At 38.0% G+C, this 27258-nt stretch overlaps 1 protein-coding gene across 1 annotated transcript in view; it reads left to right on the top strand.

Annotated features, from left to right (window-relative positions):
* WDR49 (WD repeat domain 49) overlaps window positions 1-27258 on the top strand; it is a 194173-nt gene that overhangs the window by 92117 nt on the left and 74798 nt on the right. The window contains exons 6-7 of the mRNA XM_023737952.1: window positions 9966-10199; window positions 25805-25969. Coding sequence (XP_023593720.1) covers window positions 9966-10199; window positions 25805-25969 — 399 coding nt within the window. The remainder of the gene's footprint in view (window positions 1-9965; window positions 10200-25804; window positions 25970-27258) is intronic.

The raw sequence follows: 27258 nt of genomic DNA, 5'->3' as shown, positions 1-27258 counted from the left end.
TTTTTTTAATTACCTTTTCAGTCTTTTCTCTTGTTATGGGTCTGTTCCAATTTTCAATATCATTTTGTGTTAGTTTGGGTAGAAAGTGTGTTTCTAGAAATTTATCCATTTCCTCTAGCTTTTCAAATTTGTTGGAGTATTGTTTTTCATAATACTCTGTCATGATCCCTTTTATTTCAGTTGGATCTGCCGTAACATCCCCCATTTCATTTCTTATTTGGGTTATTTGCTTCCTCTCCTGTTTTTCTTTTGTCAGTTTGGCCAGTAGTTTGTTGATTTTGTTGACCCTTTCAAAGAACCAACTTTTGGTTTTGTTGATTCTTTCTATTGGTTTTCTATTCTCTATTTCATTTATTTCTGCTCTAGTCTTTATTATTTCCTTTCTTCTGGTGGCCTTAGGCTTTTTTTTGTTGTTCTCTTTCTATTTGTTTGAGTTGTAGGGTAATGTTTTCATTTTGTCCCTTTCTTCCTGTTTGATGTATGCATCTATTGGTAACCTGACAGTAATTTAGCTTAACTAGTAAAAAATGCCTGCCTTAAGCATTATGCTCTTTTAAGAACTACTTGTGTGGGAGTCCTGGTGGCACAGTGGTTAAGAGCTGGGCTCCTAACCAAAAAGTTGGCAGTTTGAATCCACCAGCCACTCCTTTGAAACCACTATGGGGAAGTTCTACTCTGTCCTATTGGGTTGCTGAGTCTGGAATCAACTTGATGGTATTGGGTTTTGTTTTCTTGGTTATATGGGATCAAAATGACAACAATAACTGGACAGATTAGATAAGAACCTTAGGGGGCAGTGAGTTTACGTTAGTGAAGTAGGAACAACTCAGAAAAGGGGAGTGAGAATGGTCGCACAACTTGAATAATGTAATCAATGACACTGAATTGTACATGTAGAAATGGCTGAATTGGTGTATATTTTGCTGTGTATATTCTTAAAACAACAACAAAATAAATAAATAAATATTTTTTTAAAAAAAGAGAATCTCCCTTTCTTCCTTTAGTGCCCACACCTTGCTGCTGGACCTAAGCTTACATTCCTGCTTGTAGCCCCTTCATTTGTCCTACTGTTCACTACACCTGTTTTAAGTTTATTTTTTTCTCATTTTCCTTTTAGAAATTTGCAGATTATCTCTATTCTCTAAAAACTTAGCAAAACAAAAAACAAAACAAAAAAAAAAAACAAAACAAACAAACCTATTGCCTTCAAACTGATTCCAACTCATAGCAACCCTACAGGAGAGAGTAGAACTGTCCCATAGGGTTTCCAAGGACCAGCTGGTGGATTCAAACTGCCGACCTTTTGGTTAGCAGCCACAGTTCTTAACCATGTTTTATTCAGAGTTGTGCTTTTTTTGAAGGAATCCTTCGATAGCGTAAATAGTTAAACACTCAGCTACTAACCAGAAGGTTGGTGGTTCAAATCCACCCAGAGGTGCCCTGAAAAAAGGCCTGGTGATCTATTTCTGAAATGATCACAGCTATTGAAAACCTTATGGACCACAGTTCTATCTGTGAGTCAAAATCAACTTGATGGCAACTGTTTTTTTTTTGCTGTTGTTCTTTGAAGTAGGAGGGTCCCCTGCAAAAACCTGGTCTGCAGTGTTACTTGAACAAGAGTTCCGCATTCTATGTTTTTTTATTTCTTTCTTTCAAAACTATGTTGTTAGTATAAATATTAAATGAGTATAAAATTAAAAAAATTAAGGTATTTAAATTTACTTTGTGTATTGGTAGAACTGTGATTTTGAAAAGTAACATTAGAAAACTTTTTTTAAAGACTGCAGAAAATTCTGTTATGATTTTCAATGTTATATGAATAATGATAATGGCAAAAAATCAATTTGATTGAAATTGAAAAATTCCTCAAAATGAATGTTGGTCAGGAAAAAAGAAAGTACCTGAAATAAAATGTTAATATCAGTCAAAGTTATTGCCACGTTTGAACTGTGAAATCAGTGAGATTTCTACAGAACAATTCATAGTGTTTGGAAATGTTTCAACTTCTTCAAGATCAGTGACAGAATACACAAATAGACACTGAATAGAAATCTGAGTCTTAGAGCTGCAAATCTTCCCTCATTTCTGTTTAAAAGAACTGGAGGAAAAAATGAAATAATAGTTATTGTAACAATTAAAAGATGAATAGCACAACAAAAGAAGATTTTAAATTGAGACCAATGTCTTGACTTTAGATCTGGGAATAAATGGCAAACATCTTTCTTAAAGGAAAAACTTTTATATGACTTTAAGATTAAAAACATTAGCTGGGACATTCAGTAAAATACTTTTGCTAGCATACATCATGTCAAACAAAATTATCTTTAAGTATTTACTGATTATGCTTTTGTGGATTAATGAAAGACTTAAATTCTACCTAAACAGACTTGTTAACACATAAAGGTGTATGCAGGAGAGTCAATGCTTTCAGCTTCTGTTACCCTATTATCTCCAAGTAGGCAATCCATTTTTGGATTATCCATGGAGATTAGCTTTACTGCTTTCCCCAAAATTCCCTGATGATACTCAAACTCACACACACACACACACACACACACACACACGCACGCACACTCTCTCACTTTTTTTCTTATTTTCATTTTATATCTCTTCCCTACAAGGTAGCAAGAGTTAGTAATAAATATTTGTTGAAACCAAGCAAGTCTCATTTCAATAATTAAAATAATTCTGAGTCTGTTTTTACTTTTTTTATCATTTTTACAGTCCCTGGGTGGTGCAAATGGTTAACACACTTAGCTGCTAATTGAAAGGTTGGAGGTTTGAGTCCACCCAGAGGCACCTGGGAAGAAAGGACTGTTGATCTACTTCTGAAAAATCAGCCATTGAAAACTCTGTAGAGCATGTTCTACTCTGATACACACGAGGGTGCCATAAGTTGGAATTGACTTGATGGCAACTGAGTTTTTTTGTTATCAATTTTAGACCATTATTAGAAAATTATGAATTTATTTATTTTTCTCCTAACTACCTTGAATTTAACCTAGACATGTTGCAAATAAGGAAATAATTTTGATTTGGTTTTAACAAGCGCACTGAAAACAGATTCTCCATCCATCCACTCATTCATCCATTTATGCATCCACCTATCCATGAGGTTTTTAGTTTAGAAATGGAATATTTGTGATACAAAATAAAAGAACCAATCTTTAGTTTTATTTTACTTCTCTGAAATGATTCTGTCCATGGCTGGCCAGGAGCAGGGAGAAATTCTTCAGTAAAGCTAGATTGAAAACTTGGTGATTTTCTACATTATTTTAGTTCAATCTTCACAATACCCCTTTTTAAATTTGTTTGAATTGTTATTTTGGAATGTTTTGATAATGGATCGGGCAATTTCACTACATTCTAGACAGAGTAGACAGAACTTCAGCGTGGGCAGGGACCCTTTCAACAGAAAGTTGAGGAAACGGAAAGGTAAAATTAAATGCCTAAGCTGACTAACATGGGTAGTTTTAAAACTAGAACCCAGGTGTCCAAAGTCTCAATTCACTGGTTTCTGGTTCTAGTGTATAAGAATAATACAGTGTTTGGTTATAACCTTGCATTATTAAAAGGTTAGTAGTTAAAACAAGATAAAAAAATTAGTCAGGAAAAAATGTCAACACTATCAAGTGAAATGGTAAGTTTTGTCTTAATAAAAAATCAAAAGCTGAGTTACTTACTCTTGTTAATATAAAAATGGAGATGGAATAGAGAGCCCCCAACAATGACATCTCAAAGACTTGATTTAGTAAGTCCGAATGTGGACAGACATCACAAGTTCTCAGATATCATGATGTAAACAGAAAACACTACAGTTTAGATGAAAATTTGTGGAAAATATAAATAAGAAAGAATCAATTATTCAATTGTGATTTTTAAGTTTTTCAATTTACTTATTTTTCCTACTAAGAATAAAGAAAACTTTTCTAGGATATCTGGAATGAAAATTGATATTAAGTATACTCCTCTCTGAACTGTGGCCTAATTCTGTTCCTGAAGAATGTAAAAGAAGGGGAAAGTCCAGGATTCCCAAATAATAACTAGATATTTATGTGACATTTTATCAAAGAACTTGATTAATAAAACTGAATTAATGTGAGATATTTTTCATAATTAAAAGGATAAATGCTGATTAGGAAAGAAAGGGAGTAGAGTTATTTGCTTTGAAGACAAAGTACATGATATTTCTAATTAAGTTGAAAAATTTCTTGTTCAAGAAGATTAAACACTGACCTCTAAACCAAGAGAAGAAGAGCAGTTAAAGTACCCTACAAATAAATACGTGTGACTTTTTTTTTTTAATACTAATATTTGAGCTCCACCCTCAGAGATTCTGATCCAATTGGCCTAAGAAAAAAGCCCAAGCATGGAGAATTTCTGAAGGCCCAATTGGTGTTTCTTAATCCCAGGTTAAGAACCACTGATTTAGAATGTGGTAGTATGGAAAAAATTGAAAAACTTATGAGAGGTCACACATCATCACATACTTTCTAGAAGCATGCTGGAACACTGCTTTAATGCATCGATGACAATATAATAATGCCATTGCTTTGATTCTCAGCAGAGAGTAAAAATCAAGAATTAAAGATGGAAGGTAGACTTAGTGGGATTATTAATTGAGAAAGTTTAGGGTTCTAAGCAGAAGAAGTAAAAATAGAAACAATAAAAATTTAGATTTAAGAAAAATTAATGAATACACATAGTTTGATAAAATGTTTCCAGCTTTACTTGCTAATAGCAAGGAGTAACCTGTTGTAAACTAGAAAGGCAGTGATTCACCTATTTTTAATTTTTCATTTGATTTATTTGATTAAACATCAATGAAATATTAAAACCAACATAAATTACTTGAGCAACACAAAGGAAAATTATTCTGAGGAAATTATAGTCCATTAACACTGTTGAGTTATTGTCAATCTGTACTCAACTATGCCCCAGATTGTTATTCTGACATGAAGTTGGTTTCTGCTTCATAGATGGTGGTCCATACTGAACAAGACAAGCTTTTCAATAATGAAGGTGTGACTATCATAGGTAATAAGAGTGTTTGAGAATGATCTAGACGTGTCTAATCTTATGGCTTTAATGTTCAAAATAACAGCTTATCAATTCTATTTATATTTAGAACACATTGAAGTATATTTGCATATCTTGCTTCTTGTAGAATTTATGTTTGAGGATAAACCTTTTCTGGAGAACTGCCAGTACCTTTTAAGTTAAAAATAGTTTAGTAATCATTAAGAACCAGAATGAGTTCTTTAGTAAAAAATTCTTGCCAAGAACACCTACCAATTTATCATAGATACATGGACCCCTGGTGGCAAAGTGGTTAAGAGCTCAGGTGCTAACCAAAAGGTCAACAGTTCGAATCCACCAGCTGCTTCTTGGAAGCTCTTTGGGGCAGTTCCACTCCGTCCTATAGGGTCGGTATGAGTAGGAATCCACTTAAGAGCACACAACAACAAATATATATATATATATATATGTATATATATATATATATATATACACACACACATATTCTTTGGCTTAGAAGTATTAGCAATTCCTGTTTATCTTGTAAGATGAACTAGTTTAGTTGAAATTTGTTAAAAGTGTTGATAGATGGAGAGGTTACCCTATACATCAAGTGCAATTATTTCTGCAAGATATTTTTAAAAACTCTCATAAAACAGCATTATAGATTATAGGAGGTTTGCAGCTAGGTGAATAACCAGATAGAAATGAAGTAGGTTTGCCATATCGTTGTACCTGTCCTATATAATCTTTTCATCAATAAGCTGGGTAAAGACAGGAGTTACTAGGTGAATGACAACATTCAACAAATTCAAAAAAGGATTTATTGTGCCTTCATTGTGTCTCCTGGCATATGTGGACAAATCAGGGAGGAATGGTCAATACAATTGAATGAGGATTCATAGATCCACACTGAAACTCTGAATCAAAACTAGTGTTATGGGTTGAATTGTGTCCCCCAAAAATGTGTGTCAACTTGGCTAGGCCATGATTCCCAGTATTGTGTGGCTGTCCACCATTTTGTGATGCAATGTCATTAACCTATGTATTGTAAATCCTAACTTCTATGATGTTAATGAGGCAGGATTAGAAGCAGTTATGTTAATGAGGCAGGACTCAATCTACAGGATTAGGTTGTATCTTGAGTCAATTTCTTTTGAGATATAAAAGAAGAGAGTAGAGAGAGAGAGGGACCTCATATCACCAAGAATGAAGAACCAGGAGGGGAGTGCGTCCTTTTGACCCTGGGTCCCTGTGCAGAGAAGCTCCTAGACCAGCGGAAGATTGATGACAAGGACCTTCCCCCAGAGTGACAGAAAGAGAAAGTCTTTCCCTGGAGCTGGCACCCTGAATTTGGACTTCTAGCCTCCTAGACTGTGAGAGAATAAATTTCTGTTTGTTAAAGCCATCCACTTGAGGTATTTTTGTTACAGCAGCACTAGATAACTAAGACAAGTAGGAAGAAAATAATGCAAGAATTTCCAATAAAATTCCCGGTCTTAGCTTAAAGAATCAGATTTTGAAAGTAGAATGGAAGAGATCGGCTTGATCTTTTGTTTCAAGGTGAGTGAAAAGTATAATGGAGTGACTTAATAACTTTAAGCATCTGTAATGGTGGTCAGAGCACACCTGAAGTGTCAGCTCAATTCTGGGCACCTCACTTAAAACAGGTCCTTGAGAGCCCTAATATGTTCATCTTACATAGAGGGGAGTCACTGATGCCGTCTTAAGTTTATGGTGCAATAATTAATTCGTAAGTATATTCTTTAAAATTATAATAACCGATAGGGCTAAAAAATGATTAGACTGGGAAGAATGGTTAAAACAAAGGAGAAAAGGAGTGTAAGTAACTTTTTTTTTCCAGAGGAGAGAGTCAATAGATACATGATTAATATACACAGAAATTAGTATACACAGAAATATATATATGTATAATGATATTATTTAATGTTATGGAGAAAACCATAACCCAGGAAGAGTTAAATAAAGGAAGCTGTCTCTGAGGAGTGGTCTTGGGTGTTGAGAGGAATGTGTTGGGAAAAAAGCCCATTGGTGCTATTTAATTTTAAATCACGTGTATGCACTAAGATTCCCTGGTGGCACAAATTGTTTGTGCTCGACTACTAACAGAAAGTTTGGGTTCAAATTCACCCAATGGTGCCGCAGAAGAAAGGCCTGGTGATCTACTTCCGTAAGATCACAGCTATTGAAAACCCTATAGAGTGCAGTTTTACTCTGAAACACATGGGGTTGTCATGAGTTGGAATCACTCTAAGGAAACAGGTTTGGTTTTTTAATTATGGTTTTTAAAAGTAAACTAGGTCTCAGTGGCCATCCTTCCCTGGACAGAAAGTGGAAACAATGACAAAGTGAAAAGATATCAAGAGTCATGTACGATGGAGTGGGATCTAAAAACTGATATCAGGGTAGTTGAAGGAACTGGGATCGTTGACCCTGGAGAAGACAAGTTTAAGAAGAGGCTATGTAGATGTGGGAAAGAGGGTAGGATAAAATCAAAAGATAGAAGAGGATGTCTTTGAGCATATTTTATAATAACTGTAGGAATTCCTATCCCGTAGATTTGGGGTTCTGTTGATATGCATGAGGTACATGTGTGTGTCTATGAAACCAAAGAAATTATATGTAAAATTGTGTGCATATGTAGTATTTGTATTGGGCTGCTAGTGGGGGTAGGGACAAGCAGAACCATCATTTTCAACAGATTTTTTCCCAAAGGAGTTTATGATTTAGAATAGGTTAAGAACTAGGTTAAGAACTATTCAACTACAGGGCCACCTGCCTCGTGGGGTAATGAGCACTCATTTAAACAGAGACATCTCTTATAGACAATTTAGAAATAATTTTCACATTGGGTGGGATAGATAAGTTTATCTGAAAAAATCTTCTCTGCTCTTAGCTTCTAACATTTATACAGTAAAAAATAATAAAATACAATTAATAAAATAAGTATTGTACACTTATTATGTGCTGGTCCTTATGCTAAGTGCTTGACATGGGCTCTCATTTAATCCTCACAACATCTGGATGAGGTAGGTGCTACATTAAAACACTTGCTGGAGGGCCCCCTTCTGGTAAGGGGACTGTCTTAGTTATCTCGTGCTGCCATAACAGAAATACTACAAGTGGGTGGCTTTGTTGTTGTTGTTGATAGGTGCCATCAAGTCGGTTCTGACTCATAATGATGCTATGTACAGCAAAACGAAACACTGCCGGGTCCTGCACCATCCTCACAATCATTATGCTTGAGACCACTGTTGCAGCCACTGTGCCATCTCCTTTTTTTCTCTGACCCTCTACTTTACCAACTGTCATAGACTATATTGTGTGCCCCAAAAATATCTGTCAACTTGGCTGGGTCATGATTCCCAGTATTGTATGATTGTCTACCATTTTATCATCTGATGTGATTTCCCTATGTGTTGTAAACTCTATCACTATGATGTAATAAGACGGATTAGCAGCAGTTATATTGATGAGATCTACAAGATTAGACTGTGTCTTAAGCCAGTCTCTTCTGAAATATAAAAAAGAAAAGCAAGCAGAGAGACATGGGGGCCTCATACCACCAAGAAAGCGTGCTGGGAGCAGAGTGAGTTCTTTGGACCTGAGGTTCCTGCACTGAGATGCTCCCAGACCAAGGGAAGACTGATGACAAGGACCTTCCTCCAGAACCAACAGGGAAAGAAAGCCTTTCCCTGGAGCTGGCACCCTGAATTCGGACTTCTAGCCTACTGGACTTTGAGAGAATAAAGTTCTCTTTGTTAAAGCCATCCACCTGTGGTATTTCTGTTATAGCAGCACTAGATGACTAAGACACCAACCATGATGTCCTTCTCCAGGGGCTGGTCCATCCTGATAACATGTCCAAGGTACAGATGAAGTCTCGCCATCCTCGCTTCTAAGGAGCATTCTGGCTGTACTTCTTCCAAGACAGATTGGTTCGTTCTTTTGGCAGCCCATGGTATATTCAATATTCTTTGCCAACACCACAATTCAAATGCATTGATTCTTCTTCAGTCTTCCTTGTTCATTGTCCACTTTTTGCATGCATATGAGGTGATTGAAAATACCATGGCTTGGGTCAGGTGCACCTTAGTCCTTAAAGTGACATCTTCGCTTTTCAATGCTTGAAATAGGTCTTTTGCAGATTTGCCCAATGCAATACATCTACTTCCATTTCTATTGCTACTGCAATTAATTACCACAAACTTGGTGGCTTACAACAGCTCAAATTTATTATTTTACAGCTCTGTAGGTTTGAAGTCCAACATGGATCTCACTGGGCTAAAATCAAGGTGTTGAAGGAGCTGCATTCCTTTTCTGGAGGCTCTGGTGGAAAATCTGTCTCCTTGCCTTTTCCAGCTTCTAAGTGGTTGCCTACCTTTCTTGTCCCATGGCCCCCTTCCTCCATCTTCAAAGCCAGCAGCAAGGGTAGAATCCTCCTCACACTGGACCACTTTGATATACTTTTCTGTCTCCCTCTTCCACTTTAAAGACCCTTGTAATTATTTTAGACTCACCCAGATAATCCAGAATAATCTCTTCCTCTCAAGGTCCTTAATTTAATTACATCTTCAAAATCTCTTTGCTCAGGTAAGGTAACATATTCACAGGTTCCAAAGATTACAGTGTGGATCTCTTTGGGGGTCCATCATTTGTTCTACCACAAGCACCTGCTAGGTGCTAGGCATTATTCCCTGGTAAGATAAAACACAGTCCCTTTCCTAGAGTTGCTTACAATTTGGGAGGTATTTAAACAGACTTAAAACACAAAATAATACGTGCTGTGATAGAAGTGTAGCCAGCTGTAGCTTTGTAGGAGAAAAAACTCTCTGCCTCAGACCAATGCTTAGTTAGAAAAAATTATGGCTGAAAATCAGAATTATTCTTGAAATAATCACATGGCTTTATCACTTTTCATCCAGGTTTTGAGACTCTGGGATATTCAACACCAGCTGTCCATCCAAAGGATAGCTTGCTCTTTCCCCAAAAGTCAGGACTTCAGATGCCTCTTCCACTTTGATGAAGCTCACGGACGCCTTTTCATCTCATTTAATAACCAGCTAGCTTTGTTGGCAATGAAAAGTGAAACCAGCAAGAGGGTGAAAAGCCACAAGAAAGCAGTCACTTGTGTTCTTTACAATTCCATCTGGAAGCAGGTAACAGTGCTTTTCTGCCACTCTCCTGACACACCCCACGTCCTGTGTCACCAGAGGTTCATTTCATTAATTCAACCGAAAGTACATCTGAAGACAAATATCGAGAAAAACAAACGTGGGAAAGAAATGATTTACTAGCCATGTGCTTTTCTGCAATAATGTGTGTTCAGGTGGGTCTGAAGAGTGATTTCATTTTCAAGCAGTGCTGATAGAGTTATAAGGAAGTACAATTTTCCAGCTAAAACAAACACAACATGCAATGTAACTGAACTTACCTTTGGTATCAGCTAGTTTGGGTCTCAATGCCAAATGCAAGTGAACTTGGCTGTAAAATTCTCTTTTATGAACATCATCCTCCTGTATCCCTGTGGAAAGTTCTGAAATATGCATGAAACATAATTAGCAGAGATCCATTTTGCTGGCATATTTTACACCAGTGGTTCACAGTGGCAGCCTGGAATGTATTCATAATAAAATGATTCAGTTAAATGTGATGCCACTTGGTATGCAGCACGGGTGTTGTTTGTCTCCCCACCACTTTAATGACACTCTGCAGCCCTTGCTTATGGGAGCACTACCTGCATCTAAATGAAGAGGCATGGCTTCTCTGAAGCAGAGATGCTGCACAGACCAGAGCCCTTCTAGAAGACAGGGAGGTCCAGCAAGGGAGGCCACAGGAGCATGGTGTGGGGCAGCCTGTGGGTATCATGGGGAGAATGGGTACCATTGTAGGTTAGTCTGCTGCAAAGATTACCTCAGGCCTGGTAGTAACAGCACAGTGGGAGCCAAACAGAAAGCAAGTATCCAGCTTGCGGCCAATTAAACAGTAATTCCAATCCATTCTTTCTTTTCCCTTCTGCAGAAGCTTCTGCATTCACGCAGAAATGAGGAGTTCAGATTTTGTGCAAGGGGTGGAGAGCCCCTGTCTTGGTAATGAGTAGTGTGTCGTGTCACTACTTCAAACACTCTGTTTTCTGGTTACCGTCAGAGATAAAAAATCCTTCACAAGACAATCCATTTTGCATTCCATCTGTGGGAAACATTCCCTTGTAAATGTTTTACTGAACTTTACGAGGGCAACCAGATAATTCGGCTCCCTGGTGGCCACTGAGAGATGTATATGTTTCCAGGAGAACATTTTGCTAATTGAGATTTGCAAAGTTAAAAAGCTATGCTTGTGCTTAGCTGCTAAGATCCTATGTTGCCTGGCCATAAGATGAGCAATATTCCATGCGGAATTCAGGAAGTGGGACACAAAGAAAGTCTGGAATCCTCCATTTGGGTTATAAAGATAAAGCTGAAGCAATGAAAATATATTTAAGTTATAGGCAACAATAGAATATTCACATATGGTATATGATACAGGAAGAATCACTATACGATTGAGTTGGGTATTCACACCTCTGCTTATTGTTGTTAATTGCTTAAATAATTAATAGCATGAATATACCTGAAGTACATAGAATTGTGCATCACATACATGTTTCCTAAGTATTAACTGCCAAACTATGGAGAAACATTACATTTATAATTATAAAATTATAATACAGAAAAGTACAAAGAAAAATAACATCACCCACAGTTCCATCAGCCAGAGATAAGTTTCGTCATTTCAAAGTAATTAGACAAGACAAACAGAACAGATTTGAACAATGACCAGGTGCCAGGAATGGGGAATTCAAAAGTGAATAAGCTACAGTTTCTTCCCCTTAGTAGTGCAGGTGACTATGAGTTCCCTAAGAGCAGAGTCCAGGTCCTATTCCCAGTGCCCATTGCAGGTCACAGAGAAGGTGCTCAGTACATGATGGTGGAATGAAAGAGGTGGAGACAGACCTTGTTGTTGTATGCTGTCAATTCCATTCCAACTAATAGTGACCTTATAGGATAGGGTAGAACTGCCCCATAGGATTTCCTAGGCTGAAATCTTTACGGGAACAGATCACCAGGTCTTTTCTCCTGCAGAGCAGCTGGTGGGTTCCAACCGCCGACCTTTCAGTTAGCAGCTGAGTGCTTAACAATTGAGCCACCAGGGCTCAGGATACAGTGGAATAAGATGAAGTAGAGGTAAAATAAAAATGTTATCTATGGGAAATGATTAATTCTGCCTGGGACTAGGGTGGGTGACATTTCAGAGTGGCCTGGAAAGATGGAGTGGGAATCTCTAGAAAGGAGCAGATACAAGATGAGCAAATACAAGCGGGTTCGAACACTCACAGTGTATTTAGGAGAAGAGTGTTCATTTTGGTGTAGCTAGTTTGTGGAGTATTTAGAAAACACTGTGGGACCTGAGGCAGTAAATGGAGCCTAGAGCCAGACTGTAAAGGTTATTGACATGTACCACAGTCTGGACTTGGAAAAATAAAGCATAGAATTAAAACAACAATTCTTAAAGCATGATCTGGGAACCCTGAGTGACCTAGCTCATTCAGGGGTCAAACTATTTTCATAATACTAACTCATTGTTGGCCTTCTCTAATGAGTGTACAGTGGAGTTTTCTAGAGGCTACATGATGTCTGATGACATCATTGCTCTGACCACTAATGGAGCATGTGCTTATATATTCTTGTTTTAGTAATTTCTCAGTTTTAATTTATAATATAGTAAATATTTATATACATAACCCACATAAATGAAAGCTATTTGAGTTCTTCAATAATTTTTAAGAGTGTAAAAGGATCCTGAGATGAAAAGGTTTGAGAACTGCTATGTGGAAATAGACAAAAAACAAAAGCTATAGGAAGGAAGCCAGCCACCATCACTTGTATTTGGCAGAGAGTCCAAGGTGGGAAAAAGGAAAGACTTGGGAATGGTCTGAGTGAAGGCTTTGGCATGGGAAAGCTGGAGGTGGGCTAACTAGAAGCTGGGCATCCTATGTGATTGGTTACTAATTCTGACTCACGGTGACCCCATGTATTGCAGAGTAGAACTGCACTCCACAGAGTTTTTAAGGCTGTGACCTTTTAGAAGCAGATTACCAGGCCTTCCTTCTAAAGTGTCTCTGGGTGGGTAAAAACTGCCAACCTTTCAGTTAGTAATTGAGGGCTTAGGCATTTGTATCACCCAGGGAGGGGAGCATATTTGGTTTTCTCTAGTTGGTCCTAAGTTGGAAAAAGGGGACAAAAATTAAAGAAGTTGTCAGTTATTAATCAAATCCTGGCCATTTGGGGCTCATTGTTATAAAGACTGTTTGGCTTCTTGGATCGTTGTTTGACTGCAGATAGTGGTTTGACTGCCTGGGCTGGATGCTGCAGGTTGGGGGTCAGAGTTCCATTTTTAAATATGGTCTGACCATTGTCCATCTGTTCATGCAGTCTCCCAGCTGGGTATAGATGTTGGACTGGTTACTGAATTTTTCGTTTTACTGACTTGTAAAAACATGTGTTTGGGGGAGAAGGTGAGAATAATAATGACAACAACATTCACCTCTTCAGCATTGCCTTGCTAGGGCTAGCCTCTTGAATGCAGTCCTCTGCCTCCCGCAGCCAGTCCTAGGAAAATTCCTCCAGCTCTCCCACACCTCTTAAGTTGAATGTTGCTGCTTTGTGATGCCTGCTTTTCTTTTAAAATTCTTGGTATTCCTTAGTTTTTATTTTAAGCAGGTGTTATGTGAAAACAAATGTTAGAATTAGAGAGGGAGACCCCCTCAGTTTGGGTTTGTCCTCAGCTTGCTTCTCCTCAGCAACGCTCTTTGAGGTGAAGAAGTTGTTGATCCTCCTCCTTTCCTTAGCCACAGCAGTCGTTCTTACAAAAATTCAGTTTCAAAGCTCAGCTCCAGTTCTCTCAACTGCCTGTAGTCTCAGGGACCTCTCCAGCCACACTGGTCTCTCCCTTCTCTGAGCATCAGTCACCTTTCTAGTTGTTTTCCCAGTTAAGCATTTAACTAAACTCTTATTTTTCTCTCCTATATTTTTGGTGTAAGGGAAAAATCCTTGTCTTCCATTTTCACATCTTCCCACACACAGCTCCTAACACTCTTCTGAGCACAAAGTGACTGCTCAATTTAGTCAGTTATTGCCATTTCTCATTCTCAGTTCCCCAGCAACCCATGCTTTTTCATAGCTCTTAGGTTGGCTCTTGCTCTTAGGTTACCTGGCTTGGTGTCCTTCTTGAAGATTTTCCCTTTGTCTGAATTTAATGAGCATCCACACTTTTGTTGTCATTCCAACATGTTGCCTCCACTTCATTATCATTTCATTCTGTTTGGACTTCACGGGGACCTAACCTAATCCCTTTATAAAGCAACAAAGCACATTTCTGTGACTTCTCCTTTTCTCCCTGCCTTTTGGTACCCTCACATCCTAATCTAAGAAATTGGTGTTAAGGCACGCAAAGCCTTTTAGAAGAAACCACATACTTTATTTCACCTGGCAAAGCTTGCCCTCACAGCTAGTGGCAGAACAAGCTGGGGCTGGATGAGAGAGTCTCTGGAATGCACACTTTAAAAGAATTAAGGTAATGCAAGTATCCTGGAAGCAGTTCTAACGAACTCTCTTTGCAGCAAATTCTTAAATGCAGCTCTTCTTAAACACTCATAAGTGTCAGGAAACTTTAAAAAATTATTTCTAGGTTTCACATAAACTGGAAAAGATAAAATTTCTGAATTATCACTGTGGTCCTCATTTTAATAACATAAGTTTTTGTGTAAGATGGGTAACGTTTCAATTTGTTTTACATCTTGGACATGTTTATAGTCAAGCTAGATATATTGGCTTCATCAAATTTTGACAGACTAAATGATAATCACTATTTTTATTATTGAAGTAACTGTTTCTTAAAACATTATATATAAAGCATTATACGCTTACTGTGAGAAATTAAAACAATGCCATAAAGCTCAAATAAGGAACTAAATATTGTTGAAATACCAGGATGTTCTTAACATCTCTCTATGCATAGACTGTTTTACATAAATATCATTCTGTAACTTATCATTTATTGAAATGTATTTCCTTGTACCTCAATGTACATCTACTTTACCATTTTTAAAAAGCTATACAATGTCTCATGGTATGTATGTATCATAATTTACTGATCCATTTCAGTTGATGGATATTTTGCTACTATGAATTTTTTGTGTATAAATATATTCACATTCATGACTTTATCTCTTTAGGGTAAATTCTTAGGAATGGATTTCTAGGTTAAAGGTACACATATTAGATAATTTGATACACATTTCCAAATTGCCTGCCAGAATCTTACACTTTACCCAACCTCTAAGAACAAACACTGATCACATACATGGTTACATAAAACAGACATTCAGAGATTAGCTGCCTGGCTTCCTCCAGCAGGGACCCTATGGTCTGTGGTGGGGTTCTCATAATCTGGCATGGCATGCCAGCTTTGAAAATTTGAAGACTGGTCCTTCTCACATCACCCAGAGTAATGCTGTTTCTTGAGGATCAACTCACCCTATCACAGCAAATGCCAAATCATTCATTAAAAATGGAAGCGAGGTATAATCTCGTGATAGTGTATCTCCTGTCCTCTTTTCTACACACCATTCTTATTGGAACTGAGGTATTTAAGAATTCAAATAATTCAATTAGTATTTCCCTTGACAATTATAGAATCTGAGCAAAGGGAAGTGGACAAGCTGGAGGGAAATTTACCTCTAATTTACAAGACAGTATTCCTCTGTGCCGTTATTGTTAAGTGCCATTGAGTCTGTTCCAAATCATAGTGAACCTAGATACAACAGAATGAAACACTGCCCAGACCTGTACTGTTCTCACAATTGTTGCTATATTTGAGTCAGCTGTTGCAGGCACTGTGTCAGTGCATCTCACTGAGAGTCTTCATCTCTTTCACTGACCCTCTACTTTACCAAGCAGGATGTCCTTCTCCAGGGACTGGTCCCTCCTGATAACATGTCCAAAGTACGTTAGACAAAGTCTTACCATCCTCGCTTCTACAGAGCATTCTGGCTGTACTTCTTCCAAGACAGATGTGTTCATTCTTCTGGTGGTTCATGGTATATTCAATATTCTTTGCCAACACCATAATTCAAATGCATCAATTCTTCTTTGGTCTTCTTATTCATTGTCCAGCTTTTGTATGCATATAAGGTGATTGAAAATACCATGGCTTGAGTCAGGCGCACCTTAGCTCTCAAAGGACATCTTTGCTTTTTAACAATTTAAAGAGGTCTTTTGCAGCACGTTTGCCCAATGCCATGCATCTTTTGATTTCTTGACTGCTCCTTCCATGGGTGTTGATTGTAGATCCAAGTAAAATGAAATCCTTGACAACTTCAATATTTTCTCCGTTTATCATGATGTTGCTTATTGGTCCAGTTGTGAGGATTTTTGTTTTCTTTATGTTGAGGTGTAATCCATACTGAGCCTGGGTGGCACAGTGGTTAAGAGCCCAGGCTGCTAACAAAAAGGTCAGCAGTTTAAATTCACCAGCTGCACCTTGGAAACCCGATGGGGCAGTTGTATTCTGTCTTATAGGGTCACTTTGAGTCAGAATCGACTCGTTGGCAAGGGATTTGCTTTTGGGTTTTAATCCATACTGAAGGGTGTAGTCTTTGATCATCATCAGTAAGTGCTTCAAGTTCTCTTTGCTTTCAGGAAGCAAGTCCTCTTTGCTTGCATATCACAGGTTGTTAATGAGTCTACCTCCAATCCTGATGCTGCGTTCTTCTTCAAATTCTTGGATTACTTGCTCAGCATACAGATTCAAATTGACAATGAATGCAACACCATTCCTCTTCCTTTTGTCATTCCCGGCATAGTAGACCATATAATTATCCAATTCAAAATGGTCAGTACCAGTCCATTTTAGCTCACTAATGCCTAGGATATTGATCTTTATGCTTTCCATTAAAATTTTGATGACTTCCCATTTTCCTAGATTCATACTTCATACATTCCACTTTCTGATTATTAATGGATGTTTGCAGCTGTTTCTCCTCATATTGAGTAGTGCCAATTCAGCAATGAAGGTCCCAAAAGCTTGACTCTATCCACATCATTAAGGCTGACTCTACTTTGAGGAGGCAGCTCTTCCCCAGTCATATTTTGAGTACCTTCTAATTTGAGGGGCTTGTCTTCCGGCACTATATCAATGTTCCACTGCTATTCACAAGGTTTTCCCTAGCCAAATTTTTTAGAAGTAGACTGCAAGGTCCTTCTTCCTAGTCTGTCGTAGTCTGGAAGCTCTGCTGAAATCTGTCCACCATGGGAAACCCTGCTGGTATTTGAAATACCAGTGGTATAGCTTCCAGTATCACAGCAACACCCAAGCCACCACAGTATGACAAACTGACAGATAAGTGGTAGATTCCTCTGTAGAGCTTGTATTTAGGCCAAAATCAATGAATTTCCCTTTTGAACAGAACTGGATAGGCACTAATGAAAACTTTTTGTTTGCTTGCCCTATTACTGAGCTCTGAGTTATTGCTGGGCTTCTGTTGGTAAGGATTTTCTTCACTGGCCAGCCAATAATTCTTATTGGTTACATGCCAGTCCTGACCCTGTGTTCTCTGGTCACTTAATAGAGACATGGGCAATACGCTAGTCTTATAGGTTGCATCAACACACACACACACACATATTTATTTATTTTAACTGTGATTAATTTGGAAGGAATAATACACTTACAGGTTATAAAATCCGATAGTACAAAAAGGTATATGGTAAAAATATCCTTTTATTCCTGATTCCCAGGTGATGCAAAGAGTTAAGTGCTCAACTATTAGCCAAGAGGTTGGTGGTTCAAATCCACCAGAGGTGCCAGCGAAGAGAAGCCTGGTGATCTTCTTCTGAGGGGTTCTGCATCCATAGGGTTCACAGTCTTGAAAACCCTGCGGATCCATTCTACTCTGCACACATGGGGTCACCATGAGTTGGAATCGACTCGAAGGCAACTAACAAGTTCTAGTTTGGTTCCCTGTAAACAACTTGTTTTATGAGTTTCATGAGTACTGTTTTAGGGCTATTCTATTCTTATTTGTATACAAATATACATACACATATATATCAAAAAAAAACCCACAAAACCCATTGCCGTGGAGTCAATTCTGACTCATAGCGACGCTATAAGGACAGAGTAGAACTGCCCCATAAGATTTCCAAGGAGCAGCTGGTGGATTCGAACCGCTGACCTTTTGGTTAGCAGCCAAGCTCTTAACCACTGCACCACCAGGGCTCCACACACACACATATGTATATATATATATCATATATATATTCTGTTAAATGTTTATTGCACAAATGGTAGCATGATATACGAATAGACACACTGTTCTGTGCATTGCTTTTTAACCTAACAGTACAGTATTAAGATCATTTTATCTCATTTCCTGGAGTATCCTCATTCTTTTTTACAGCTGCATAGTATTTGATTATATGGGAGTACCTTAGTTTACCCATTGCCATCGAATTGATTCTGACTCATAGTGACCCACTGAAAGGTTGGCAGTTTGAACCCACCAGGTGCTCTGAGGGAGAAAGATGTGGCAGTCTGCTTCTGTAAAGATTTACAGCCTTGGAAACCCTATGAGCGAGTTCTGCTCTGTTCTACAGGGTTGCTTTGAGTTTTATGGGTGTACTAAACTTCGTTTAACTAATTCCTTATAAGTATTTTGGTGCAAACAGTTAACACGCTTGGATTTGAGTCCACTCAGAGGTGCCTTGAAAGAAAGGTCTTGCCATCTATTTCCAAAAAATCAGCCACTGAAAACCCTATTGAGCACAGTTCTACTCTGACATGCATGAGGTAGTCATGAGTTAGAGTCGACTTGATGGTAGCTGTGTTTTTAAATTTTTTTTTTTTAATGGGCATTTAGGTTGATCCTTCTATTTTTCTGTTACAAACAATGTAGCGGTTTTTAACCTTGCTCAAAGAACTCTTAGCACTGGTGAGATAAATTTCAAAGCTGAAATTGTTGGGTTAGAGAGTATTTACATTGGTAATTTTGATGGTTATTGCCTAATGCTTTCCATAAAAGATACTAAATCCAACAGCAATGTAGGAGAGGGTCCTTTCCCCAGACTCTCTTATCATCACAGTCTCAACTATTTTTAGAAGTAGATTTTTTTTTAAACTGGTTTTTTCTTTTTTTTTTTAAACTAAGGCAGGTGGTGAGGTTTTACAGTTAGAGAGAATTCCCAATGCTTTACTGTGAGCAAGTCACTGAATTTTTCGAAGCTTCAACTTTCTTCTCTATAAAATGGGAATTATAGTACCTACCTTGTAGACTTCTGTAAAGGACAAGGGATATTGTATATAAAAATACGCAGCACAAAGCAGAGGTAGCTAAAGAGGAGCTAAATAAATATTGGTCAAAAAAGGGAGGGGTGATATTTTTATAACTGTCTCCCAGGAGTTTTTTGAATTCCTGTACACTGACTGGAACCCTGGTGGCGCAGTGGTTAAGAGCTTGACTGCTAACTGTTAAGAGTTTGGCAGTTTGAATCCACCAGCCGCTCCTTAGAAACCCTATGAGGCAGTTCTACTTTGTCCTATTGGGTCTCTCTGAGTCGGAATCAACTCAGCAGCAACGGGTTTGGTTTTTTGAGTTTTGGTACACTGACCACATGCAGTCGTGACTCGCGACTCCCCAGCCTCACTCACACTGCTTATCTCTCTGGCCTTCTTTCTATTCATTCCTTAAACATGCCAAAGACACTCTCACCTCAGGGCCTTTGCATTTCTGTTTTCTTTGCCTGGAGTGCTCTTCACCCAGGTATCTGCTTGGCTCACTCCTTATTCTCCCTCAGGTCTTGCCAAATGATTCTTCAGGGAGGACTTCCCAACTTTGCAACCACTCCAACACTCTCTGCTCACTCCTCAGTTATTTCTTTCTCCATAACACTTAATGATCACCGAACACACACACACACACAAATATATATATAATCTGTTTGTTTATTTTTTCTTATCTAGTTGCATCTCTTCCTCCCCACTGGCCCCCCCCCCTCAAAAAAATGTAAGGGCAAGATTTTTCACTTCTATATCACCAGTGCCTGGAATCAGTGCCTTGCATATTGTAGGTGTTCAATGAATATTTGTGGAAGGAATACAAGAAATTAATTTGAAGGAATTACAAATTAATCTAAGAAGAGAAGGACTTTGATAAGTAAGTTTATAAATGGAGGATGGCTGACTTAAAATATTTGAGTCCTTTTGTCTGTACCAGCACTCTGAGATCTTATTATTCCCCTCACCTCCCTGCTTACTGAGACATAACTTCCAGAGATTTGGTACAAAATAGAAATAAAGGAAGTAACCTGCTTATATTATGGGATCATAAACAACACTGGCCAGAATAAAATAAAATACAATTATAACGAGCATTTACATCCAATAGCCTGATCTCTTGTTAGCTAGCGACATCCATTGCTGCTATTTTTGATTCCTGATCTTGCTTAGATCTAGGACTAGAGATGCATATAAAAGACAACTAAAGTGCCTATGGTTGTTGGACTAGCAAGAAGAGAATTAGGTGACACAGATATAGCTTTAAATCTCCTAGAATTGTCTGATTGGCTGTGACAGCTTCAGATGAGAGAGACAAAATGGACCTATATATTCCTAAACACGTGATTAACTCAGGTACATAATATGGAGCAGGCGCCTGTCAGAACGACGATCTGCTTATGAGACCCATTTGCACTGCAGTGCAGTTATTAGGACAGCGCCATTTCTACTCTGCAGACTGTCAGGGCCCCGTCCTTATCGGCTGAGATCTAGCTTGATAAGAGGCAGCCGAGAACGAACTGAAAACTTAAAGGGATTTGGTATCATCAAAATGTAGCATATAAATGTGATGCCAATATTTATTCCTGGGCTTTATTACTGATAAAAACAGCTTGCTAAAAAGAAAGTCCCCTCAAGTCACTTTCTGTGTCTGCCAAGTGATGCTGAATCTAATCTTTGAAAAGTCTTTTCACTTGCATATTACTGTCGTATTCCAATCTTGTCATTGTGAGAGTAGATTGTGTTTATGGTGGTTTGTTTGTAACACAGCCATTGCTTACCTGAAGACTGCACCTTAAGGTATATTGCCATTAAATGAAATCCTAGTGTCTAGACACTGTTGCCATTATGGATACAGATCTCATGAGAAATTGTTTAATGAGCAGAGAAAGGTGATGAAAACTGATGAATAGGTATTTTGAGGCTCAGTCAGGCGGGCAGAGGAGGGAGAGTGCAAAGTAACAAAAAGTGAACTTCACTAATTCCTGATCAAATGTCTACTTTCGATAAATGGTGGAACAGGTGCTTAGATGCTTTGTAACGTGGGTGATGTAGGCTTCTAAATAAGTAAGCAAGTCCTTCTTCAAACATGACCTTGATTTATTTTGATCTTGTTTGTATAAGGGAGTGTTCATCTTTTGTACTGAAAATGCCCAGTACATAGTAGGTGTTCAATAAAGGCTTTTTGAATTGAAATCATGAAATCCTTTACAATCTTTAACTTTTTCATGAAGGACCATTCACATTTTTTAACTCATGTTTAGAAACTTATATGCTTTTATGGCTTTGTCTTTAAGGAATAGAATCCAAATTCCTATACAATTATGTGAGAAATTCACGAGTATGATGTAATTTGAAATTTCAGTATATATCCAAGAATCTGGTTTCTAAAATTATAATTGTCTAGATTTACTGTAATGGTTGGAAGAAACTAAGATACTAGAACTTTTTCTTTAGTTGCTTTGGATATGCAAAATGATAGCCCAAATAATGAAAGCAGGCAAATAAAGCTCAGAGTAATAATATGAGTTAACTTTTATAGCTTATTTTTTCTAGGCCTCACACTGTGATAAGTGCTTTGCAAATAGCTTATTTAAACCTCATAATAACAGTTTAGGGTAGTTACAACAATTCTGTCTGATTTACAGGTGAGGAAACTGATGCTTACAGAGGTTAAGTAATGCACCCAGGTTCAGGTCACTGATCAGTGGGGCAGCTGACATTCAAACGTAGGCATCCCAGCTCCAGGCCAAATACTCTTAACCACCGTGCATATTGCATGGGCAAAATCAAATGAAAACACAAGTCAGGTACATGGAATGATAATGAAAGTGTTGTTGTTGTGGTTAAGTGTCACCGAGTTGGTTCCAACTCGTAGTGAACCTATGTACAACAGAATGAAACATTGCTTGGTCCTGTGCCATCCTCAAAATCATTGTTATGCTTGAGCCCATTGTGACAGCCACTGTGTCAATCCATTTCATTGAAGGTCTTTTTGATGACCCTCTACTTTACCAACCATGAAGTCCTTCTCCAGGGACTGGTCCCTCCTGATAACATGTCCAAAGTGCATGAGACAAAGTCTTGCCATCCTTCCTTCTAATAAGCTTTCTTTGCTGTACTTCTTAATTAAAGTGTTTGGTCACATTATTTCAAAGATCCAGGTTTTTGAAAATAAGAAACAAGAAGTTTAACAATGATAATTAAATTTTAAGTTACTCTTCCCTGAGAGAAAACGTGTAACATAAATACAGTTTTACATCATTTAAGAAATTGTCTGATTCAAGATTGTAACCTCAGGAAAAAAAGGGCTAAAGTTGATCACATGCTCGTAAGCAGTTCTTTGCTGAAACATACATTTGCTAAATGGTGGCCTTTTTTTCAATCCCTTCTCTTTCTTCTATCTTTCTAACTATTGCCATAGGGGCCTTGGCGACTCAGTTTTTAAGAGCTTGACTGCTAACCAAAAGGTTGGCAGTTTGAATCCACCAGCTGCTCCTTGGAAACGCTATAGGGCAGTTCTACTCTGTCCTATAGGGTCTCTATAAGTCAGAATCATTTATTTTTTAAAACCATTGCCATAATTTAACATCTCTTACTTTCACTATCACAGCAGCCTCCAAATGATCTTTTCATAGCACTAGTTTGTTTGCCATACTCTTGCCAGAGATATCTTCACATACACCACACACACACACACACACACACACACACACACACACACACACTATAATATAATGTTTTTCCTTATTAAGAACAGTAAGTTTGTTCTGAATCTTAATTTGGGCTATAGAACCCACTGATCATCAGTGAAAATTATGGAACCTTTCCCAGTAAGATATACTTTATACATATCACTTATATATTTTCTGGCATTTTTTAAAAGGGGTTTCAAGAATTTGTCTTCAGTTTGTCTTCTCACCTTATATGCCATGATTTTTGTCATCAAATACTCTGTACTCTGGCTCCATTAAAAAAACAAAAACCAAACCCATTGCTGTTGAATCAGTTCCAACTCACAGGGACCCTATAGCATAGAGTACAACTGTCCCATAGGGTTTCCAACGAGTGGCTGATGGATTTGCACTGCTGACCTTTTGGTTAGCAGCCAAGCTCTTAACCACTGTGCCACCAAGGCTCCAGCTCCATTAAACTTCTTATTTCTCATGCTTGGAATGTTCTCCAGGTCCTCTTCTCTTCTTAACAATCTTTTAATCAACTGAAGTCTTATGCTGAAATAAAGGAAGACCTTATAATGTGGCTGTCACAGACAGCCCAGGATTCAAACCTACTTATATAAGCTTGGGGATATTACTTAGCTGATTAGAATTTCTATTTCATCACCCATAAAATGAGGGTGGTAACATATTTATTTTACAGAGTTTTTGTAAAGATCAAATGAGTGTAAAGGGCAGGGTACTCAGTAAATACACGTTTCTATCTTCAGTCAAGATGTCACCTTGAGGACTAAGGTAAGCATGACCCAAGCCATGGTATTTTCAATCACCTCATATGCATGTGAAAGCTGGACAATGAATAAAGAAGACTGAAGAAGAATTGATGCGTTTGAATTATGGTGTTGGCAAAGAATACTGAATATACCATGGACTGCCAGAAGAACAAAGAAAACTGTCTTGGAAGAAGTACAGCCAAAATACTTCTTAGAAGAGAAGATGGGGAGATTTTGTCTCATGTACTTTGGACATGTTATCAGGAGGGACCAGTCCCTGGGGGACATCACACTTGGTAGAGGAAGACCCTCAATGAGATGGATTGACACAGTGGCTGCAACAATGGGCTTAAACATAGCAAAGATTGTGAGGATGGCACAGGACCAGGCAGTGTTTCGTTCTGTTGTACACAGCGTCGTATGTACAACATTGAGTCACTATGTGCAATACAGGGTAGCTATAAGTTGGAACTGACTGGTCAGCATCCAGCAACACCAATAATCTTCAATCTCAGATCAGTTACCACCTTCGCTATGATTCCTGACTTGACCCCTCACCCCTCATCACCCACCCTCTACCCCAGCTAGTTGATTTCAGGTTTTCTGTCTGTTCGCCCACAGCACCCAGAGGAGTTACCTCTAAAATTGTAGCATTACTTGGCATTTATCTGTTTCTTGTCTGTTTATCAATATCTATACCAGTAGTTCTTAACCCAGGCTACATATTCAAATAAAGCTCTCTGGTCTGGTAGACAGTGAGGTTTTTAAAGGTCCCCAGGTGATTTTAATATACAGGCCTACACTATAGACTTTCAAGAGCAGAGATTCATCCATGAAGCCCCACTGCCATCATGGAGCCTGGCACAGAGTGGACGTTCAGCAAGTGTCAGTAGAATGAACGAGTAGCATGATGGCCAGCTTGCCACATCTTCTCAATACTCATTTAATCAACTTCAATCCATTTGATTATAAAAATGTGACATTCAGATTTAACTTATTCTTAATAAATTTACATTTATACAATTACATTTAATACCTGCACAGATAAATGCTTTTAAGTTTTCTCAAAATCTAGATATTGCTTCAGTGACTTCCTAGCTACACGTGTTTAGTTTTTTTGTTGTTATTGTTTTCTTTTCATTCTTTTGAGTCCAAAAGTTGTATTAGCTAGGAGGTTTTAACCTATAAATCTCTTAAAGGATGCCCAGAAACTAAAGCTGAAATTAGCAGTCTACTTGCTATTATAAGATTTCTTGTTGTCAGACTGCTATATATAATCCTATCGCTTCTAGCATTTGTTTTGTTGCTTTCCTCTTGAAGTATCTATGTGTTTACATTTAACCTTCTTGTGTTCTTTGTTTTTTAGTCACCCATCAATAATTATGCTTAGCTGTAAAAATGTACTCAGTACCTTGAAAGAAGAGAAAGCAAGAGACTAATGGAATTAAAAGCAATAGCTCTAGCAATTGTTGAAATTACCTTTTTCCCATTATGGCTGGTATTGCTTCTTTCCTGAATGCTAAAAAGAAGCTTATATATATTTATATATAATAAAATGTTTCTTTTCATATAATAAATAGTGTCAGAACACCATGCCTAGTAAAATAAGCTTTCTTATCCAAATGAAAAAGTTTATCAATTTATTCTCAGTAGGACTCCATTTCAGGATGGTCTCTAGACACCAAGCTGAAGGGTGGGTACAGTAAGCTGGTTCCAATCTTCTCTGCTAAGGAGAATCATGACTTCATTACCTCAGCTCTGGCCTAGAAATTGAAATGTTATTAGCTTAACAAAAAGAAAGAAAATACATTGCTAACATGTCTTTAACTGTTGGGGACCTCAGCAGTGCAAATGTACAGGCTATGTGTTTTTATTGCAATAAAAGTGGTTGATTCTGGACAACGTTACCATGTTTAATTTCTGTACAATGTTATTTTCTCTTAGGTAATCAGCTCTGATACTGGGTCTACTGTTTCCTTCTGGATGATAGACACTGGGCAGAAAATCAAACAGTTTACTGGTTGCCATGGCAATGCAGAAATCAGCACTATGGCCCTAGATGTAAATGAGACAAGGCTTTTGACTGGCAGCACAGATGGGACTGTAAAGGTGCGAACACAGTGATGCTTTTCTACCCAGATATGAGGGAGCTGAAATATTGTGTGAGGAGACATAGCTCTAGATATACTTGCTTTTGCCTTTTTTGGCCTTGCAAGAAGAGAAATGGGACAAGATAAGAGAGCTAAATAACCCAAACCATCTAATAAGGAAGCTGTTACGAAAATAAACCTCAGTGGAAAAATAAATACATGATTTTTCTGAATAAATTATTTAGAATAAAAACACAACTTGGCTTACTTCTTTCAAAAACATTTTCCTGAGCACTTAATAAAAGACTAGTTTGGGGAATAAGAGGCCTGAATATTTTTCATGTGAGTCATCTAATGCCTCTAAGTTTTCTTTTTCTCAGTTCATAAAATGAGAAATCAGGGCCACTAAGTAAATTTTAAAAATGGCATAAATGCAAGTTTTTCAGAAAATGAACATTTTGTATCCAGCCTATTTTGCAATTTGCACTCATGCTATGTAAGCGTGAGACAGCGAAGAAGGCAAGTGAAAAAAAAATCATAATCTTATTTATTATCCACCCTAACACATGGGGTTGCCATGAGTTGGGAGCTAACAAGAATAACAACCTAAAACTGTGTTTCTAGTGTTCTCATTTTGTAACTGTTATTAATTTCTTCTCAAAGAAAGGTGCTATTTTAGTTTACAAAAGTGACAAAATGTTCATGCAAAGCTAGATGCTTGCTATCTGAAATGATGTCCATCTCTGTTCCCCGAGCCTTGAGAGTGATGACAGTTTGGGGATGGCTTGTGACCTTGAGGCAACATAAGGCAATTTCCAGATAAGCACTGAGTGATTTTCAAATCTCTGCCACTACTGGGGTCAGAAGGGTATCCATCAGATGTACCTTCCAGGTGGGGTGTGTGAAGCATTCAGGCAGGCTGCAGTGGAGGGTGACTGAAAGCTAGCTGGACAGGTAGGTAGAACATCCTGGAAATTGAGAGTAAGTGTTCAGGGGGTCCAGGCTGGCAGCTGGCAGAGTTAGGGAGGTGCTATGGTAGACTGCAGTGAGAACCTCCGGAAATCAGCAGAGCTTAGCTTCTAAGAAGGTTAATGGAATGAAGTATGGACTTGGAACTTGGATTCAAGTAAAGTAATTTAGTTCTTAAGAAACTGGCAAGATGAAAGAAGGTTCTGGGAAATCCCAATCTCAATAGTTAAGGTGGAATAAAGCAAGAATAACTGGAAATGCAGTATTAGACAGTGGCTTAAGGAACAGCCAGTATCCCATTTATCAGGCCTGTGGTATGAGACTGGACTGAACAATGAC

The sequence above is a fragment of the Trichechus manatus genome, unplaced genomic scaffold (genome assembly GCF_000243295.1).
Source record: "Trichechus manatus latirostris isolate Lorelei unplaced genomic scaffold, TriManLat1.0 scaffold00110, whole genome shotgun sequence".
NCBI classification, from domain to species: Eukaryota; Metazoa; Chordata; class Mammalia; order Sirenia; family Trichechidae; genus Trichechus; species Trichechus manatus.
This window is presented reverse-complemented; position numbering and strand designations above follow the sequence as displayed.